The sequence below is a fragment of the Podarcis tiliguerta genome (assembly GCF_965153285.1).
Source record: "Podarcis tiliguerta genome assembly, chromosome: 1".
Taxonomy (NCBI): domain Eukaryota; kingdom Metazoa; phylum Chordata; class Lepidosauria; order Squamata; family Lacertidae; genus Podarcis; species Podarcis tiliguerta.
In genome coordinates, this window is record NC_139534.1 from 44,312,540 (window position 1) to 44,330,194 (window position 17,655).

The following is a 17,655-nucleotide window of genomic DNA, read 5'->3' on the forward strand; positions in this document are numbered from 1 at the left end:
GGGCAGAGCAATAAATGTGGATGTTACATTTGTACAGTAGGCTAGTTTGTTCGCATGCACACACCTTCTGTCCTCCACCCAGGTAAGCAAGAAGCATTATCAGAGTACAAGGACACATTCATCCACGCAAAGACACTTCAGAAGGGTGCGAATCAGGGCTGGTGAGGGGTATGGCTCAGGAGGGTGTGTTGCTTGGCCTGATAGGGAGGCTTTGACAGTCATACTGTATTGGCCTAAATATAAGCCTCCCTTTTCCCCCAAATTCCGAACGTGAAAAGTTAAAGTGCGTCTTAAGTTTGTGACTTTACAAAAATGGGCTTTTACGATATCACTGTTGAAACAGACATACGGTAAAACGGAATGGGTGTGAGTGCCTGCGGAATTTTAAGGGAGCGGCTTATATTCGGGTATTGTCTTTTTTTTCCTCCCCCCCCCCCCCGAATTTTAAAGGTGCAGCTTATATTCGGGAGTGGCTTATATGCTGGCCAATACGGTATTTAAGTCAGGTTCCCCATACCTGAACCAAATGTGTGCCATTGTGGATATGCACATATCCTTTGTTACTTAAACAAGAAATTTGTTTTTAGACAATGCATTACAATGCTTCCAAAGTTGCTCCAGGTATGGTGGGATAGGGAAAGGGGATATTTTTCATGGGCATCTATTGTCACGCTAAAAAATGCAGATATCTGTTGCAGTTGTGGTAGCTACGCTGCGGAGGGCTAGTTACAGCTTTTGCCATGTATCTCCTTGAAATGTTACAGAAAGCTGTAAAATCACGATGGGTGAAAGAGAGGGGCAGAGTGTGGCAATGATAGCTCTACAATACCATGTCCAGCTCTTTAAAAAGCCATTGGTTGTGCACAGCCCACAGACTTTGCATTTGTAAGCTTTTTATTTGCAACGAGAAGGGCTATGCATTTACTTTAAAAGAATGGACTATGAGAATGTGGGTGTGGAGCTAGGTACACCCTGCTCAGGTGTTATTAAAACCTAGATCTATAACGCATAAGCTGGGATTTTAGGGATGGGTTGCTAGTTCCACCCACTGCCACCCACGTGCTTCTCCTCTCATAGGCTCCCCACTTTTTCCAAGGTTCTACATTGCATGTGATCGTCAGTGAGCACAGAACACAAGGAAATCCTTGCCAAAGACTCATCTAGCCCAGTATCCTGTTCTTACAGTGGTCAGCCAGGTGTCTGTGGCAAACCTGCAAACAGGACATGGGTGCAGCAGCACTCTTTCTGTTTGTGTTTCCCTGCAACTGGGGTTTAGAAGCATATAGGAGTTTCCCCACTTCAGATAAGGATGAAGCTAATATGCTTGTCTCCCCACTAATGTGTTCTGTTTCCAGATATGCATGATACTTGAATAGGGCTACTTTAATGGTAATTTCCACTATTTCTTAAAAAATAATCTAAATCGTCTTATTTGGACTTGCTTGATCATATGTTGAAAACTAGCTGTACTGACCTTGACAAAGAGATCTTTCAACTGCAGAGGTTCTTAAGGAAATGATGTAGCTTGTGACTGAAAAGCAAAGCGTAACACATTAAAATGCTACCTCTTAATATGCTCATCCAGTCCTTTTTTGAGAAATGTAACGCACATACTGAAGGCATCAGACACCAGAAGCTTTGCTCAGAGACTATAGTTCAGCTGTAGGGCATATGCTAGGGATGGAGGAACTCTTTTCAACCTGAAGGTCGGTGGTGCACAGAGCCAGAAGCAAAACGTGGTGGAGCAATGGTTGTAAATCTTACCTTTGTACAGTAGGTTGCATTCCGGTCATGCAAAAATCAGAACTTTTTGCATACCTACAGCTGCACAACTCTGCATGCATACAAGCAGGAGACATTGTCAGGGTTAAAGGGCATATTCTAGAGAGACAAGTGCGCTTAAAGAAGGTGTGGAGCATGGCCGTATGGGGACATGGGCCACAGATAGTGTGTCAAGGCTGGACAAAGAGGCACGGAGGGCTACCTGAGGCTTCCCCACCCTTAGACTATGCTTTCCACATGGAGGATCCCAGGTTCAATTTATGGGATATTCAGATAGGTAAGGGAAATGCCTTGAATACCAACTGCCATTTCAGTACAAGGCATGGATTGGGAATATGTTACTCTCCAGTTCTTGTTGTAATCCATTCCCCTTGGCCGCAGCCAGCATGGTTGGGAATCGAGGATGATGCAAGTATTAATGCACTCGAGGGCTGTATTATATTTAAAAAATGGATCAAATTAAAAAGTTACAGGCAAAGATAGATCTCTCAGATCTGGATGTCTTTTTCTTTTCAGATTTGGCTAGACTGAAATGCTTGCTCCTGAAAGGTGCAAGCGAACCTTATAGGTATGAGATAAGCCATAATTACTGTAGAACCCTTAATGAATTACATCTACATTGGATTTGTATGTGATATGATGTGCTGTTTGGCAGCGTTGCAAACAAGTTTACAAAAGCTGCTGGCTTGCATGCCCATGCCTGCCTGTCTTAGTTTAGGCACATTGACAGCCAGAAATAAAAGGATAGAGACTTTTCTAATGTACTAAAGCTTCTGCAGCCGTGGGAGCACATGAGGAGAAAACAAAATGATAATCTGTTTTTTATTTCTTCCCCATTTTCTTTTGAAATGATAAACAAAGCTCACTTAACCCTACTGTACATAGTTACAACAAATACACATATATGTACCACTCCCCCAATACGCTGCAGAGATATGAAAAAGAATATCATAGGTTATATAGAAAGTTTCTAGGTTTACTTTACAGTGGCCATTTTTTAAGTCCTCTAGGATGGAAGTGAGAAAAGCTCATAAAAATCAATGGAGAAATTCAGGATTTTAGAGTAGGTATGATTTGGCAACTGGGTGCCCCCCCCCCCCCGCTACCTCCCCCCAAAAGCTGAAAACTAGTAGTAAAGAGAGGCGTTAATTCCCACTCTTTCCCATACAGGTCTTACTTCTGCCCTGCAAGACAATGAAAAAAAGGCAATTGAAAATGGAAAGTGGTCCTTCTTTAGTCTAGCCATTAGAGCTATGTAATCTGCATGCCGGTTAACAGCTTCCCCCTTATTCTGGTGGCAGCCATCTTTGCTTAGGGAAAAGGCTCCACCCTGAAGACTCGAATCAGGGACTGACTGTGTCTTTCAAGATGATTGACCCTTAACTGATGAATTTAAAGTAGTAATTTAAAAAGTAATATATTCATAAAGGCACAATGCATTTTGACAAAAGAAGGAAGGACCCCTGCAATTTTCTTAAATTTAGAATTCCTTTGAAAAGACAAGGAAAAAACAGATATTATGAGGGAGCACAATTATTAAGAAGGGAAACTCGTATATTTCAACCATCTTTGTAATGGATCCGTCTGAAATCTGGTCATATGGTACTCAGTGTGTAGATAGATACACCATGACAAATTTCAGGCAACTTGAACAAATTTTCTGGAATTTATTAATGTTTAGAACATTCCAGTTTTCTCATGATAGATTGCAGTTCAACCTGTCTAATTTAACTGTGCATGCAGTCTTCTTGTGCCTTTTGTATTTTTAGGCAGGTTCAGATTATTTATTGGATTAGATGGGAGAAGAGAGCTCTCTAAGTAGAATAATAGAATCATAGAATTTTTGAGTTGGAAGGGACCACAAGGGTCATCTAGTCCAACCCCCTGCATTCTTCTGCCCAACATGGGGCTCAAATCAATGACCCTAAGATTACCGGTAAGCGTCTCATGCTCTACCGACTGAGCTATTCCAGGGATAATGCACTAAAGTTCTGTGTGTCAATGAGGAATGGGAAAGGGAAGGATGACAGGACATGTATAAGATTGCTGGCTGCTTTTTAAATTATCAATATGACTCCCAGATTAAAGAAAAGGCTTTTAATTCCTGATGCTGAGTCTTAACAGTGTTGTCATATAGCCACAAATGCTATAATACTCTCTCTGTTCTGGCGTTTCACCACATATCAGGTTAGATTATCGTCCCTAAGCCTGTACTTCACAGGTTATGTGGGTGTGAAAGCTAGATGCTGTACACACCAACTTAAGCCATTTCAAACTCTTGATTAACAAATCCCTAAATTGTAGGCATCTTCTTTGGCGAGTAAAATGGGAGTGCCAGGAGATTGCACAAAGAAATGGTTAAGTTCTAAACGTTCAGTATCTACCAAATATCAAAGGATGCCATCTTTAACTTGGCCAGGCAAATACTGTGTGCATGTAACATGATTTTCAACTTTTGTTTCATTTTGAACTTGGGAGTAATTTGTCATCCTGTGGATTCATCTTAGATCTCCATAGTGCCACTATTTTTGGACAGTACTTTTCATCAGAATCCCCCTCCTACAGAACAATCAGAAACTTCAGTGAGCTAAATGAAGTTAGAAGCACATAGGCATGGGCGGTTTAAAAATGTTTGGAAATTCTAGGCACCAACATAACTACATAGCATAACATTTGTCTGTTGGGGCAGTAAAAAGAGAAAGGCAGTGTTAAGGTCATTAAGAGTCCTACTGGGTCAAACTGCTAGGCCAGTCAGAGGCTTCTAGGAATGCTGCAAGGAGGACATGAAGGCAATTCCTGTTTCCCACCCCTGTTGTATGTATGCCCTCTTGCAACTTGGTATATTGTTTCTAAAACTGGAAGTTCAGTTGCGCTACAGGCAGTAGCTTGGTAATGGGCTGGTCCTCCATGAATCCATCTAAGCCAGAGGCCGTGACCACATCTTGAGAGCGAATTCCAAAGGTTTATATACGCTACGTGAATAAGTACTTGTTTCTCTCTGTCTGGAACCTACTGCCCATCAATCTCATTGACTTCCCATGGGTTCCAATATTATGAAAGATGGAGAAAGATTTATCTCTCCCCATTTTCTCTATATCATTAATTATTTGATACATTTATTGAGTGTTCCTCCTTGCCCTTGCTTGTCTTTCTTCCCTAAACTAAAAAGCCCCCAATGCTTTAGTGTTTCTTCTTAGCAAAGCCATTTTCCAGCTCTACACTGTCCATTTTGGGAAATGGGGTGACTACAGCTGTACATGGTTTTCCCAATCTGACTGCACCATAGATTTATATTGGGGCATTATGATACTAAGTGTTGTATTTTCAGACTTTTTCCTAATGCCTAGATACTTTGCCTCTTTTACTGCCCCACAGCTGGTGCTATCATTGCACTATCCATCTGAACCCAAATATCTCTTTCCCAGTTCAGATCCCATCAGTTAGTGTAAATCTAAAAAATGTGATTATTTGCCCCATTGTGTATCAACTTACTGTTTAAGTTGATACAATTGGATTCCTGCAAACCTGACTCAAAGAAAAATAGGGAAAGGCAGACTGGGTACATAAGCTCACTTTAGAGTGATTGGGCTACTGGAAATGAGTATGGGGCCAAAGAGTGTATTTGTATAATACTTACAATGTGCTCTGGGCAAAATCACATGTGTGGTTTAGCCCTTCATAAGCAGGTGGCACTGTGTCTTTTTTAAGGTTGCAAGTCATGAAAATGAAAATCAGGATATTGGTTTCCTTAACACAGTTGTTGAATCTTTCCCAGTTTTTAACCCTGCTTTTTTTCATATTAGGGTATTGGACGGTGCATTAGAATTCTATAGGTAGTAATAATTGACCTAATGGAGATTAGACTTTTGAGACTTTGCCAGAGCTTCCATTAAATTGAAAGTGTCTGCTGTTCTGATGACTAAGGTGGTTTGTTTGCGTAATATGTTGATGGCTAGTTTTCTCTGATGCTTTCAAAAATCCCAGCCTTTCCTTTCCTCCTTTCCTATTTTATTTTGTATCTCTTCCCTCACGTACAATGTTCTGTTCTGATTTTTATTTTGACAAACTCCTCTTGGCTTCCACTTGTGAAAGACATTTGATTCTGACTCGTTCCCCAAGTTCAGTTTGTAGTCACCTGATGTTCCAAATAATAAAGAATTTTTAGTTGTTTGAGCTGCTGAGACTGATCTTGTCAGGGCACAGAGCCTGTAGCATATTAGTTTATCTGATGTAGATAGTATCCTACCCAGTGTACTTTAACCTTTGCACCAGTTTCTCATTCTCAGCTGGGAGCTTCAAAATGAGCTTGAACCTATTACCATGACCTGTTTATTTTTTCCACGGTGTTTCTTAAGATGATTGCTTTAACAATCTGACCAAGTGGGCTCTGGCAAACGAAAGCTTATGCCACAATCTGTGTAAGTCTTTAAGGTTTCTTATTCCTTGTTCTTTCTGCTTTAAGACCCTTACCTGGTGATTCTGTGCTGAGCCAGGCATGTTTGCTTTTCCTCTGCTGCCTTTCTTCTGGCCAGCTCTTCAGCTTATTTATTCATTTTGTCCTATAGCTCTGAAAACAGCTCATAATTGGGTAGTGGGGTGGATTGTGACATCAGTAAGTAAGCTGCTAATCACTGGGATACCCCCACCCACCTTTTTCTTATGTTTCCATCTTGTGGATTTATTGGTTGCAGTGCTTCTGTAATGATTTATGGGTGCCCTACTTAAGATTGTACTTCCTGAAAATCAAGTTTCCGTTTAGTTGCTTTAAAGTGACACAGCTAGAATCAATATTGGTATTTTAAAATTAGAGGCTAACTTTTCTCAAATTGCTTTGATCTGAATCTTAGCTTCATAAGAAGAAGACAGCTGTCATCTCAGGGAGGCTTCCTCCAGTTCTTTAATGTATGGAGTCCAAGTTGTTCATATGAGCTTTTCTAACCCCTTCCCATGCTACCGTGTGTGCTTTTACATTACCTAACATTCCTTTTGTCTCTCTCTGTCTTTCTCTCCCTCTCTCCATTTAACTCCCCTGTTCTATTTTTATGTCTGTGTTCCTTCAGACTTGCCCTTCCAAAGCAGTGACCTCTCCTCCTTTCATGTCTCTGTGTGTTTACATCTTTCTACCATTCCAAGTCTCCACAGAAACACTATTTCTTACTGCATTCATGAGAACCTTTTTGGGTTAGTGGGGTATAAACTTTAATAAATTGACTTGTGTGTTCAACAATGTGAATATATATATATTCTGACAAGGCTGCAGCCTGCTTTTAAGTAGCAAAACAAGGGGAACTGTCTGTGAAGCATGATGTGAATGTACACTGCCATGTAAATAATGAGTAATGCACACCTGCAGATGAGGACCCCCTGAGATTTGTAATGCTCTGACTGAGAGTTGCTGGGATGACCTTCGGGGCTTGAAAATGTGAACTGATAGACAAGATCTGTCACACTGGCATCTGATCAGACAGCCATGAGTTAGCCAAAAAGATTGCGCAGTGTTGTTTGTTTGTCTTTTGGACTTGCCTGCACTAGGGAAACAGCATTGTTACTGATCTGCTTACTTGGTGGCTTCAGACACCTGTTCTAGAGATGAGAAATCCTTGGTGCTGTCTTCTCCAGTATGGACTTAGCAACAAGTACTGTACATGGACGACCCACTTCCCAAAGGCAAGAGTCTGAGGCTGACTAGTGAACATCAGTTGCACTTAGAGCCAGATCCTATGCATTTTTACTTTGAAAGTAAAGGCAAAGTGAGGCACTCTCAGCCACTCAGTGCTGCGGAAATTGGCCATTGCTGCTGGAGGAAAGTTGTAGCTGCCTTGGGTTCTTCTTGGGGAGAAAGGCAGGATATAAATAGAAGAAAATAAATAGAAGATCCAAACTACCTAGCCAGCAAGTAGGTGGGTGACCTGGCTTCATGGTTTTGGAAACTCATTGGCTTTTGGAATTATGGTTGAAGCTAACCTTTAAGTTACTATGTTGCTGAACTACAATTATACTCAGTAATGGTAACTATAAATGCTGCACATTGTCTTCGTGGGTTACCCTGAGCATTGTCCAATTTGTTCTCATCACTCTGAAAAAAACCGAGTCTTACCAGCTTGTGGTCTCGTACAATGAACCTTCTTTATTCTTTTTCAACTTTCAACCAAATAAAAATAACAAAAATGTGCATATTTATTTGAGGCTTCGGACCCTGCAGAAAACCCCAGCACACTTGAAGGGTGCCCTAAACAACGTAACTCTCCAGGTAATGAGGACACCTTATTAGTTAGTTAGTTAGTTAAATGTATGTACCACCTTTATCGTCCAAGAAGCTCAAGATGGTGTACATAGTTCTCCTCCTCCACATTTCAGCCTCACAACAACCCTGTGACGTAGTTTATGGTAAGTGATGGTGACTGGCCCAAGGTCACACAGCGAGCTTCATGGCTGAGTGGGGATTTGAACCCTGGTGTCCCAAGTCATAGTCCAATACTCTTATACCACACTGACTCTCTTGGAGCCCCTGATGAGCTGCTGCACCACATGTAAAATGGACCCAGGCTCTTTCCCCTTCATGCCGAACTCCCATGAACTAAGATGAAGGCAAGCCCTGTGGTAGGTAATGAATTGACAAAGGAGTGATTGCAAGGTAGCTTCAGAAGGACAAGCCTACTCAAGAGGAGGAGGCATCAGGTGTATCATGCAGTCAGCTGCTGATCAGGAAGGAGTTTATCTATCTGTACTAGCATCTCAATCTCTGACTGACCTTTGCTGGTACAAAAGCTCCCAAAGATCTCTCTTCCTCTATGTACTTTGCCTTGGCTCCTGTTGGTCAACAACTCCAACTCATGTGCCTGACCTTGACTGGACTCACATCTGTTCTGGGAGTTGCCTTTGTGCTGGTGCCCTGTGCCATAGTTCCAATTGTGGGATGCAAACAAATTGGTTGGGCCTATTTATAAGATGTGGAAAATTCCATTCCTTCTCTTCCATGTCTTAAATGCTTGGGATTTCAACAGAATAGTTTCATGGGGGATGGGTGTGTTTCTCTTTAACCATCCCATATGCCTGGAGAACATTGTTTAACAACATGCAAAGTCCTAGTCTCCAAGAGAAGGTGACAGCATCCTGTTTCTTGAAGAAGAACTTTTAGGAACTGAGGGGCTAAGAGCTGACCTGGAGTATCATCCTTAGAATTCGTTCTTGTTATTATGAATGGCAGTTTAGCTTTATCACTAGCTGACATTCTTTTCAGTCTCTCTGCAGGAACTACATTTGAATAATCTCTTCTGAATGTGAAATGTGTTTCCTTAGTACAACTTCAGATTTTAGCTTTTGAAAAATATACGATACAATTGAAAGGGCTGCTTCACGCATTAGCAGTGAACTACTTAGAACTAAGTTCCACTGAGTTGCTCCCAAGTAAACATGCATAAGACAGCAGCCTAAATGTTCTGTGTACACACACAAAAATGTGGTGTGTGCACTAGAAAGGTGAAACTGCCTGTTCTTTTCCACTGCCTGTACACAGGGTGATAAATGTTCATCTGCCACACATAATATGTGCTGCAGCCTTTGGAGGTGCATAGTCTGAGAGGTTTCAATCCGTGAGCTGAAGGCATGTACTGCTATTGTGTGTGATATGTTTCAGGAGTGAATGCTGTAACTGAGTTCTAGTTCAGATCAAGTCCTGAAACTGCTGCTTCATTGAGCCATTTTGAAGTGGCCTTCGGTTATCTCAACACTTCACACTGCTCAGTTCAGAATTTAAAACATGCCTTAGATAGCAAGTCAACGAGGGTTGTTGACTGTTGTGCCAAAGTAAGCGGAAGCATACAAGACTCTTAACTTGGTCATGAGGATGTAGACACATGCTTCTCATCTACAGACACTAACTAACCCATTCTGGGCAGGGCAGGAGGAGTTGGATATGTAAAAGGGGCTAGAAACAGACCTTGAGCACTAAGGCTTACTACCTTCTGCTTAAAAACATGTTTCACTTTCTAGCTGAGAGGAAATGAATCTTTGTTTATGGGCTTGTTCCGCTTTTCTATGCTTTTTCTTCAGAGACCCTTCAAAGGTAGGTTTCAGAGACTGATAGGAGAGCTACTTTCTAAGTGGTGCACATTGGCCAGACATGTGAGTCATTTGTTTCAGAACTGCAAATTGATTGTGAACTGTTTGCTTGTTCTAGGCTTCTCAGCACTGAGTAGGGAGTGTAGCTCCTCATTTTGAGCACTTTAATTTCAGAGAGAGCTAGTTCACGTGATTTGATTTTGATGCGGGCTAGGCAGCAGGGTTTAGCAGTCGGAACTGCCACAAATAAGTAGTTTTGTGTTGCAAAATCATGGTGTTGTGGGCTCTGTTCCCTATCCTCACAGTGCTCTGCAGAGATCTAATATTGCATTTCCTGCCTGTGATATAAATAAGTTGTACTGTTTTAGAACAGAGCTGTTTTGTAAGGTTCATTGCATTAGATCAATGGGTTTTAAAATGTGAGATATGGACAATTGCCAAGGGAAGCACGAAAGTTCCCCTGATCTCTTCTTCTCGCACCCCTGACTGTTCCTCTCTCAGGACCAGTGGCAGAGTTATCTTACTCCCTCATCTCTCCCAGTTAGGTGCAAGTCCTCCCCACTCTTCGCACTAAGCTTGGGGCATCAGCACAGCAAAGCAACCCCCCCCCCCCATTATAAGTTTGGTTTTCTACAAATAGATAAGCATCACCTGGGCCAGTGGGCTGTGCTCCTTTCCTTTTCTAGAGCTTCAGTCCACTTTTCTTGGACCTGAAGTAAACAACCTATCTTGTTTTTGCCTGTTACAGTTGGGGATGCTTAAAGGACAGTTTGCTAGTCTTGAGATTTTTCTTACAACAGTTTTTGAAAATTTGTTTTAGACTGGCCAAATCTTATTTGCTTGCGGTTACTGCCTGTTTTGTACTCCTCTCCTGCAGGGGCAAGTTAGCAGGAAAAGGGGTGGGATGAGTGTTTTGGTGAGTGCAGGAAGTACCCTCGTGTCCCTACATGGCCTCAGGAAGAAACAATAGGTGGTGTGGGGGTCATTGCACATTTGCTGAGATTTTGTGGTTTTGTGTTTACAGGGTAAACAGAAGCAGAACCTAAGCAGAGACTCTTGTGTTTCCCAACATTTCAGGGAGGCAGCAGTGCATTAACTCTTTTAAGTGGTGCTTAAGCTAAATGTTTCTCCTGTAGATGCTGGATAAAAATGACTTTCTTTTCTTCAGATAGTGGGTATTTAACTAAGAAGTGCTCTTGAACAGTAGCACAGAATGATTTGTATTGTGAATGTCAATCAGGATAGTGCTACTTCTTGCTTGCATTTAAAATCAAAGTTTGGGACACATTAACATTCCTGGAGGTGACTTACATAGCCAGTGCATTTTCTTCTGATACATAATTACGGTAAATTAATATAGTATTAGCAGAAGTAATGCTTGCTGAACCAGAGGAAGCTGGAACATAATGGGTAACATTCAACTAACTTTTCCCGTCAAGGATTTCTTCTTGCACATTGGGACCTTCTCCCTTTCCCCCCCTCCCACACTGTATGCCTTGTACCCTCCTCAAATTTTTCAGGAGTGTTCAGGGAACCCCTGGAACAAATCTAGGGGGTGCGTGGGAGAAGGTTCCATTGTGCAATTAGAAATCCTTGCACTGATGTAAGGATTCAATGTAGTGCCATGTCGGATAGAATCTCTTGTGTTCCATGTCATTTGGGTTGATTGCAGACAGACAGACAGAGATGCTGTTACAAGTTCAGCTCATTCATTGTGATCAGCAGCCAATCACTCAGCAAAGAATATGTGGTTAATTTTTTTTTGTTAGACCTTGATGGCTAGAAATATTTTCTCTAGCCTTTTCTTCAGCAAGTGGGAAGGGCAAAGAAAGAATCTGGTGAAAAACGCCAGAAACAACAATGGAATGAAGCTTTTTTGTCGTATACAAGGGTCTAATGGACACGAGTATATTTTTATCTCACACACACACACACACACACACACACTTCCAACTCATTAAAAACCACAGTGGTGTACAACACAGTCAGGAAAACATTGTAAAATTATAAAGATAACAATATATGGAAGAAATGACCAACACTTGGTCAAAATTATTCTCTAAAAGTTTTTGACGAAAGTGTTTTCAGTAGGCAACAAAACTGGTGGCTGTCTGATTTCAATAAAAGCATTGTTCCAAATTACTAGTCTCACTACTCCAGAAGGAAAAACCAGGCTGCAGAATTCTATATTAGCTGCAGTTTCCAAATCAGCCTCATGGGTAGCGGTAGCCCATGCATTCCAGTAGTCTAATGCAGCAGTTACCAAAGCTTGAACTGGGATACCAAGAGACTTTTTTTGAATTTTCCCTAATGCTTACACCACTATGGCTGATCTATGTCCATATGTAAAATGGTAAATTTCATTGACCAAATCATCAAAACTAACATGATTAAATCTTAATATCCTGTTCCAGAATTATTACGTAGTAAAAGAGAAAAGATGGTGAAAGGAATATCTATCTTTCTCCACGTTGCAACAAGCATTTTATAGGAGCCAGATTTTAATACCATAGCCACCTGATTTATGATATACATGCCTGATTACTCTGCTGAGGCAGCCACTGATTCACACACTCATTCATCTTTACTATATTTTCTGTCTGTAATTTGTCAATTTTTTCATCATGGATTTGGCTTAATTCTTTTGTTGCCATAGTTTCTGTTAAAAGAGTCAAGCCTCTGAACTACAACTTGCGGCAATTCACCTTTACAAATTGTGGCAAGGTAGTTCTATGTTGATGTAATTTGGGAAAAAGTACTAGACGCCACGTTCTGTGCCATCCAACACTTTAAAAATATTGGCAGTTTGCGCCACTATGAGATGTGTTGCTCTGTCTCACCCTTGAAATGAGTAACATTTCTGATTCTTTTATGCTATTTCAATTATTCACACACCCTGTGAATGCAGTTCTAAAGGAAGGCACTTTGATGTAGGATTCTAAATGAAAAATAGGTCATTATATTTAGTAAATGCTTCAGTTCAGCTTGCATCTAGGACAGGTTCTGTGTTTTGCACATGAAATAGGCACCCAGCAGTGCTGACTTGCTTAGTGAGGCTGTGCCTAGTAGAATATCTCTGTGCCCTTAGCTGTATGGGATATGCTGATTTTGGATTTTTATAGGTCTTTTAGAGTTTCTATAGGTTTTAAAATATTTATTCCTGGTGTTTAGGCATGCAGGGCTGCTTTTCTCCCAAGTGACCACGGAGAAGCATTCCTTTACCTTGACAACTCCCAGTGCAGCATGGGATTCATTGAATGGTAGATTTTCCAGTTTGATTGTTTGATGTACTTTAACCAGGGCTGGAAATATCACTTCAGAGTTACATCAACCCAACTTGGTGGGCCAGTTATAGGATCTGGCTGGGGTTAGGAACCCAGAAGTGGAACTCTCCTTTTTGATTGGGCAAGTCTCATAGGTAGATCAGGGATTGTTCTCCCAATCTTTGGTAATTCTGTGCTGGCATGTCAGGGTTTCATTCTGTCCTCTTCTGTTGAGTGTCCATGTGGACCTGCTGGAAGAGATTGCCAAAAGGATGGCAGTAACATGTCAGTATACTTGTATTACACAGCAGTATGTTTCCTTTACAGCAGATTCAGTTAGGAACAGTGTCTTAGCAGCCTATTGGGCTGAAGACAAACTACTGGTATATATAGAATAGATGGTGGAGCTGATGCTAACTGGGAATCCAGCGTCTAAAAGGAGGAGGGAGTCTGGTGTAGGTGCTGTGGCCCATTCATTAGTGGCCCAGGCACACTCTTTAAATTGGGGGTAACCAATGCAGAAGGACTTCCCTGATTCTTCCAGGCACCATGGCACCTACGACTGCCAGCTTGGTAACCCTCAATATTTGGGGCCGGGGGGCAGGGTTGAGCTGGGAGAGCCTGCTGCCTTGGATTTGGTTTGTCTGCAAGGATTGTGGAGGGGGGGGAGAAATGGTAGGGATGACTTCCTTGCTTGTCTAGTGGCCCATCCTCTTTGCTTGTTTGTTGCCTACCTGGAACTGGCAGAATAAAAATAATAATTTGAATAATAATGATTTTATTATTTACCGGTATACCCTGCCCATCTGGGTGGGTTTCCCCAGCCACTCTGGGTGGCTTACAGAAGGCACTTGCTTCACCCCATGAAAGGACTGTGTGTTTTAAGAATTATGCAGTTGGGCACAGAGATGGATATATACGTGTGTAGTGTCTGAGTGGGGAGGTATATTTGAATGTGTGGTTTGTGTGGGGGAGAAATGCACTTAGGCAGAGAGAGGGAGGGAGAGGTGTGTGAGAGAGAGACAGGGACAGAGAGAGGTAGCAGCTTTTTACTATTTGCACCTAGTGAAATAGCTTTATTAAGCTAAGATATGAAGGGTGTTCAGATGTTACATTCAACAAGTATATGATCTGTATACACAAAGAGTTGATATGTACACTTCTACAGACATTCACATATAACATTTAATGAGTGCACAGCCTATACAGATTAGTTGAACCGTATAGGTGGCGCTAGAGCCTAGGACTTGCCGATCAGAAGGTTGGCGGTTCGAAACCCCGCGACGGGGTGAGCTCCCGTTGCTCGGTCCCTGCTCCTGCCAACCTAGCAGTTCGAAAGCACGTCAAAGTGCAAGTGGATAAATAGGTACTACTCCAGCAGGAAAGTAAATGGCGTTTCTGTGTGCTGCTCTGGTTTGCCAGAAGCGGCTTAGTCATGCTGGCCACATGATCCGGAAGCTGTATGCCGGCTCCCCCGGCCAATAAAGCGAGATGAGCGCCGCAACCTCAGAGTCGGTCACGACTGGACCTAATGGTCAGGGGTCCCTTTACCTTAACCTTTATCAATTAGGAAGTGCACATGCTTGCACAAACACTTGCACGTATGTAAAGATTGCTTGCATCTGTGTTCAGTGCAACATGTAAACAAGCCTATGATCTTCTGAACCATGGCAGGGTTTCAGAGCTTTCTTTTAGATTTTTGGAATTGCACCAAATATTCCATTTTCCAATGAGGGTTATAATTTATAATGTGCACTTAGAGGTTCCAAGAACAGGGTGTTTGGAAATGAACACAACTCTTTCCTTAATTACTAGTGCCCAGTGATGGATTTGCTTAACTCCATTCTGTTAAGCCTGTTCTTTTTAGCCTTAGTTAAGAACAATTTTCATAGTGAAAAGTTGTCCAAGAGCCCAGACGTAATCTTGGGGGAAATTAGAAACCTTAAGTGTGTTGAGTAATTTAATCTTAATGTTGAAGCTTTATAAATGAGAGGTGCCGCGTAATTTTAATGCATATTCAAAGTGGTTTCTGTGTCAGTAATGCTGGAATTGGCTCCCCTTAATCTGCGTAGTAGGTGTAAAGCGTCTCCGTTCTGAATCCACACTGCAAAGACAAGGAGAAGACCAAGCGCTTGCAGCAGTCTCTGTTTCAGAGTCATTTGACATTAATGCTGACTTAGAGTCAGCTTCTAAAAATAAAGTTATTGGAAGAAGATTTAGGCTGCAAATATGAAATTGCAGAACTTCTACGTGAAATGTTTTCATTGTCATTATTACACTTTTTCTGATGGACTTTGTTCTTATATTTGTCATAGTGACCACATGGAAAATATATCGGGCTATTTAATGAAATACACAAATCTTGTCACAGGCTGGCAGTACCGGTAAGTACAGTTTCTTAAAAATTCACTGTATTACCTAATGATGAAATGAAGTTGTCTTAATCGGTAGGCAGGGATTTGTTTTAAAATGCTGGAAATAGTCAAGGGCTGCTTTTGTTCTGTTTTAGAAAAGGATAAGCAAACTACAGATAAAGGCAGAAGTGTTGCATCAGTAATCTCTTATTTTTGTGCCAGGCATTGATTGCCTGAGCTGTAAATGCCCTCATTTGACTAGTAGGTTTTGTGTGTTTCTGAGGAAAAACTCTGCTATGAAACACATTCGAAAAACCCAGAGCACAGTTAATATTTGGGAGTAAAGTGTAAATAATGAGGCATGCTTTGATTTCAAATGTTATATTGTACAGTACATTAGAAAAGCATAGTGTTTACAAGAGAAAATACTTCATCCCTGTTGAATATTACAGATGGTATTCCGAGATACTTCTTGGAGAATATTTAGCATACCTAGTATTTGGGGACATTTGAAAAAGGTTTGAAATGCTTGTTTTTCACAAATCTAGAGAGGCTTTGAGGAATTCAAATTTTGCTGCTGCTTGCAACCCCTGCAGTCTTTCCTTCTACCCTGAAAGCTTAATGTTATTTAGATTTGACAGATTTGGGTATGCCCCTCCTTATTTTTTTCCGGCTCTCCGAAGTATGCACTATGTTTTGGTTCAGGTTAATCACATCAGTATATTTTAAAAGCCTGTTAAATTCGCTTGGACTTTAGAGCTGGTTAAGGGGAAGAATTAAAAAGTGAACCAAGCACTTCACCTTCCTTTTCTCTCCTAATGCCTTAGTTGTGTTGCATTGTGTGTTTTGAGGTAAGGGAACAGCATTTCACGATTTCCTCTAAATATCTGCTGTATCAATTTGCTTCTCCCATCTTTATTGCCTGTGCAGTTTGAACTTGAACTCTCAGTGTGTCAACAACTAGGTTTCGTTGCACTGAGGTTTCCCAAATACACATTTTGTTATTGGTACTACATAGTGATTAAACTAACCCCATAGGAAACCATTGCATTTTTATTGTCCTATAAACAGGCGGTGATGAAGCAGCAGTAGCATAATTTCATCTTTTAATAACAAAAATGGTAGTATATAATTATCATTAGTGTTATTTGGTGTGTGTGAGCCATCAGAGTGCCACTAAAGTCCTTCACAAAAAATTATCCCACTTCCCCAGCCCTGATGTCTGGGACAACTTAGCAAGTTTTTAAAATGTTGTACACCTAATTTTACAAGTACAGCAACAGAAGTATGTATACCCTTAGGACCAACCCTTGCATGATATGTGACTGGATCTACCAATCTTTTTTTAGAAACAGCAGCAACCCGTTTTTTTAAACACAGGCATAGAACTCTGAATTTGGCATCAGTGCTGGGGAGGAGTCCCTAAGCCCTGTTCCCTAATCTAGATGATTCTACCCTAAATTGCTGCTGTGTTTCCCTCCCCCTATAAAGTACTTAGCAAATATATTGGCTGCAATGCACAATAACCAGTGACTGAGCCATACATCAGAAAAGGCCTGTGCAAACAGAAGAGTCTTAAGCAGGAATCTGGAACAAAGCACCAATTGTTATTGCTTAATAGTAATAGGGAAGGAGTTCCACAACCTATGCGCAGACAGTTTAAAGGACTTCTATCTTTTGGAAGCAAGGCAAACATCATGTGGCATTCTTAAATGTTCCTTTCTGGCTAAATAAAAATATTGGGCAGAGGGTCTTAAACCTGCTCTCTGGACCCTGCAGATGAGTATTGGAGATAATACAGTGCAGTCCCTCCTGTACTCATTTCACAGAGTAATCCAAGAGGATGCCATTGTCAGTACTATAAAAAACCATATAAGGAGAATGGTCATACTTTCTGTGTCCTGCTCTTAATAAAGGTAATCCTTTGAATGACCCAAGGGTGATTCATCCCATAACCAGGCCTGAACCTAGACGGGGAAGGGTCTAGAAAATTGGTATCCTCTAGGCATGCCTGCAGTTGCTCCACCATGGAGCAAAGTCATTCCACCATGACTTTCCTCCTCTAGAAAGGAAGTTGCCCTGTATCAAAGGTCCAGAGTAGGCTGCTTGAGGAGTGGCTACACCTCTGCTGCCTTGAGGACAGCAGGGACCCTCCCCAATGCAGAAATGTGTTAACTACATTCTGAACCCACCCA

At 41.4% G+C, this 17,655-nt stretch overlaps 2 protein-coding genes across 7 annotated transcripts in view; one reads left to right on the forward strand and one right to left on the reverse strand.

The window, feature by feature from the left end:
* The window catches only part of LOC310663745 (glycerol-3-phosphate dehydrogenase 1-like protein), a 33,154-nt gene extending 26,794 nt beyond the window's left edge, over nucleotides 1–6,360 (reverse strand). For all 3 annotated transcript variants that reach the window (XM_083412065.1, XM_083412063.1, XM_083412064.1), the window contains exons 1-2: nucleotides 6,253–6,360; nucleotides 1,475–1,531 (exon numbers count right to left, since the gene is read on the reverse strand). The gene's annotated coding sequence lies outside the window, so the exon portion shown is untranslated. The remainder of the gene's footprint in view (nucleotides 1–1,474; nucleotides 1,532–6,252) is intronic.
* Nucleotides 1–17,655, forward strand: part of OSBPL11 (oxysterol binding protein like 11) — a 47,282-nt gene that overhangs the window by 6,906 nt on the left and 22,721 nt on the right. For 2 of the 4 annotated variants that reach the window (XR_014504140.1, XM_083408358.1), the window contains exon 2: nucleotides 15,422–15,490. Coding sequence is in view for 3 of the 4 variants with exons in the window: in XM_083408358.1 (XP_083264484.1) it covers nucleotides 15,422–15,490 (69 nt within the window). In the remaining variant the exon portion in view is untranslated. Of the gene's footprint in view, nucleotides 1–6,065; nucleotides 6,201–9,652; nucleotides 9,848–15,421; nucleotides 15,491–17,655 lie in introns of those variants that run through there. The other 2 variants (XM_083408359.1, XM_083408360.1) reach the window with 2 other exon arrangements.